The sequence below is a fragment of the Aplysia californica genome, unplaced genomic scaffold, assembly GCF_000002075.1.
Source record: "Aplysia californica isolate F4 #8 unplaced genomic scaffold, AplCal3.0 scaffold00510, whole genome shotgun sequence".
Taxonomy (NCBI): domain Eukaryota; kingdom Metazoa; phylum Mollusca; class Gastropoda; order Aplysiida; family Aplysiidae; genus Aplysia; species Aplysia californica.
Genome location: NW_004797780.1, coordinates 158 through 1,274, shown reverse-complemented (window position 1 = coordinate 1,274; position 1,117 = coordinate 158). Strand labels below are relative to the sequence as shown.

The following is a 1,117-nucleotide window of genomic DNA, read 5'->3' as shown; positions in this document are numbered from 1 at the left end:
AGAAGAAGAAGAAGAACAACAACAACAACAACAACAACAACAACAACAACAACAACAACAAGAACGACACTAATTCAGAAGATGGTGAACGACTCAACTATTTTCGCTAGGATCGGCCTTTCGGTTCCCATGGAAACGCTGCCATTTTGAACTTCAGTTTACAAGAAGAACCCCCGCCCAAATGGAAAAGAAGTAAACCACTCGGAATTTAAAGGCGATAATATCGTCCCTCGGTGTGCTGGCCCGAAATGTTCACAACAGATCTAGATTCTAGATGTAAAACGCTACCGATTTTTCTTCTTTTTTTTTTTTTTTTGAAATATTTTTTTTCTCCCCATCTTCGATTACATTTTTTCCCCTAGATCCCTATAGATCTAAGCGAAACGCTATGTTGTTAGAAAACAAAATTCCAACATTTGAGAGACTCATTTGCTCCGTTACATTATATAAATGGAAGAGTATGAAAAATCCCTCGTCTCAAATTGTTCGCTTCGCCTTAAATTTTATCAAGTTAAACGATGAAAAAAAGAATTGGGAGTGAAAGAGAAAACAAAAGAAAAAAAATAAACAAACAAAACACACACACACACACATACACACACACACACACACACACACACACACACACACACACACACACACACACACACGCACACCCACACCCACACACACACAAGCCGAGTGAACACACACTTACGTCAATTTCTTTCTCCAGGCAGTTGACGTCGGCAGCGGACTGGTTGAGAGACTCCAGCTCCGCCTGAAATATAAAAAGGAAAAAAAGATCATAATATTAATAAATGTTATGACAAAGGCGACGGTGCGGCGGCGGAGCGGTTAGTGCGCTCGCCTCCGAAGCGGGAAGTGCGGGTTCGAGCCTTGCTTCGGACACGGGTTTTTTTTCGGCCCCTCCTGCCCACCCAGCAGTAATAGGAATAGGTACCTGACTTCGAGTTAGGGAAGTAAAGGCGGAGTGGAAAGGAACTGGCCATCCTACCAAAATATGCCGAAGGCCCAGTAAGTCGTCTCACTAACAAGGCAACCCCCAATGTCCAGATCGGATGTGGGAACAACTTTACTTTTATGACTGAGGCAATGTGCGGTCTTGCGTCGAGCA

At 43.2% G+C, this 1,117-nt stretch overlaps 1 protein-coding gene across 1 annotated transcript in view; it reads right to left on the bottom strand.

The window, feature by feature from the left end:
• The window catches only part of LOC101861908 (SH3 domain-binding protein 5), a gene marked incomplete at its 5' end in the record, with an annotated part of 13,287 nt that extends 12,527 nt beyond the window's left edge, over window positions 1–760 (bottom strand). The window contains 1 exon segment of the mRNA XM_005106066.2: window positions 698–760. Coding sequence (XP_005106123.2) covers window positions 698–760 — 63 coding nt within the window.
• Window positions 761–1,117: the final 357 nt, after the last annotated feature.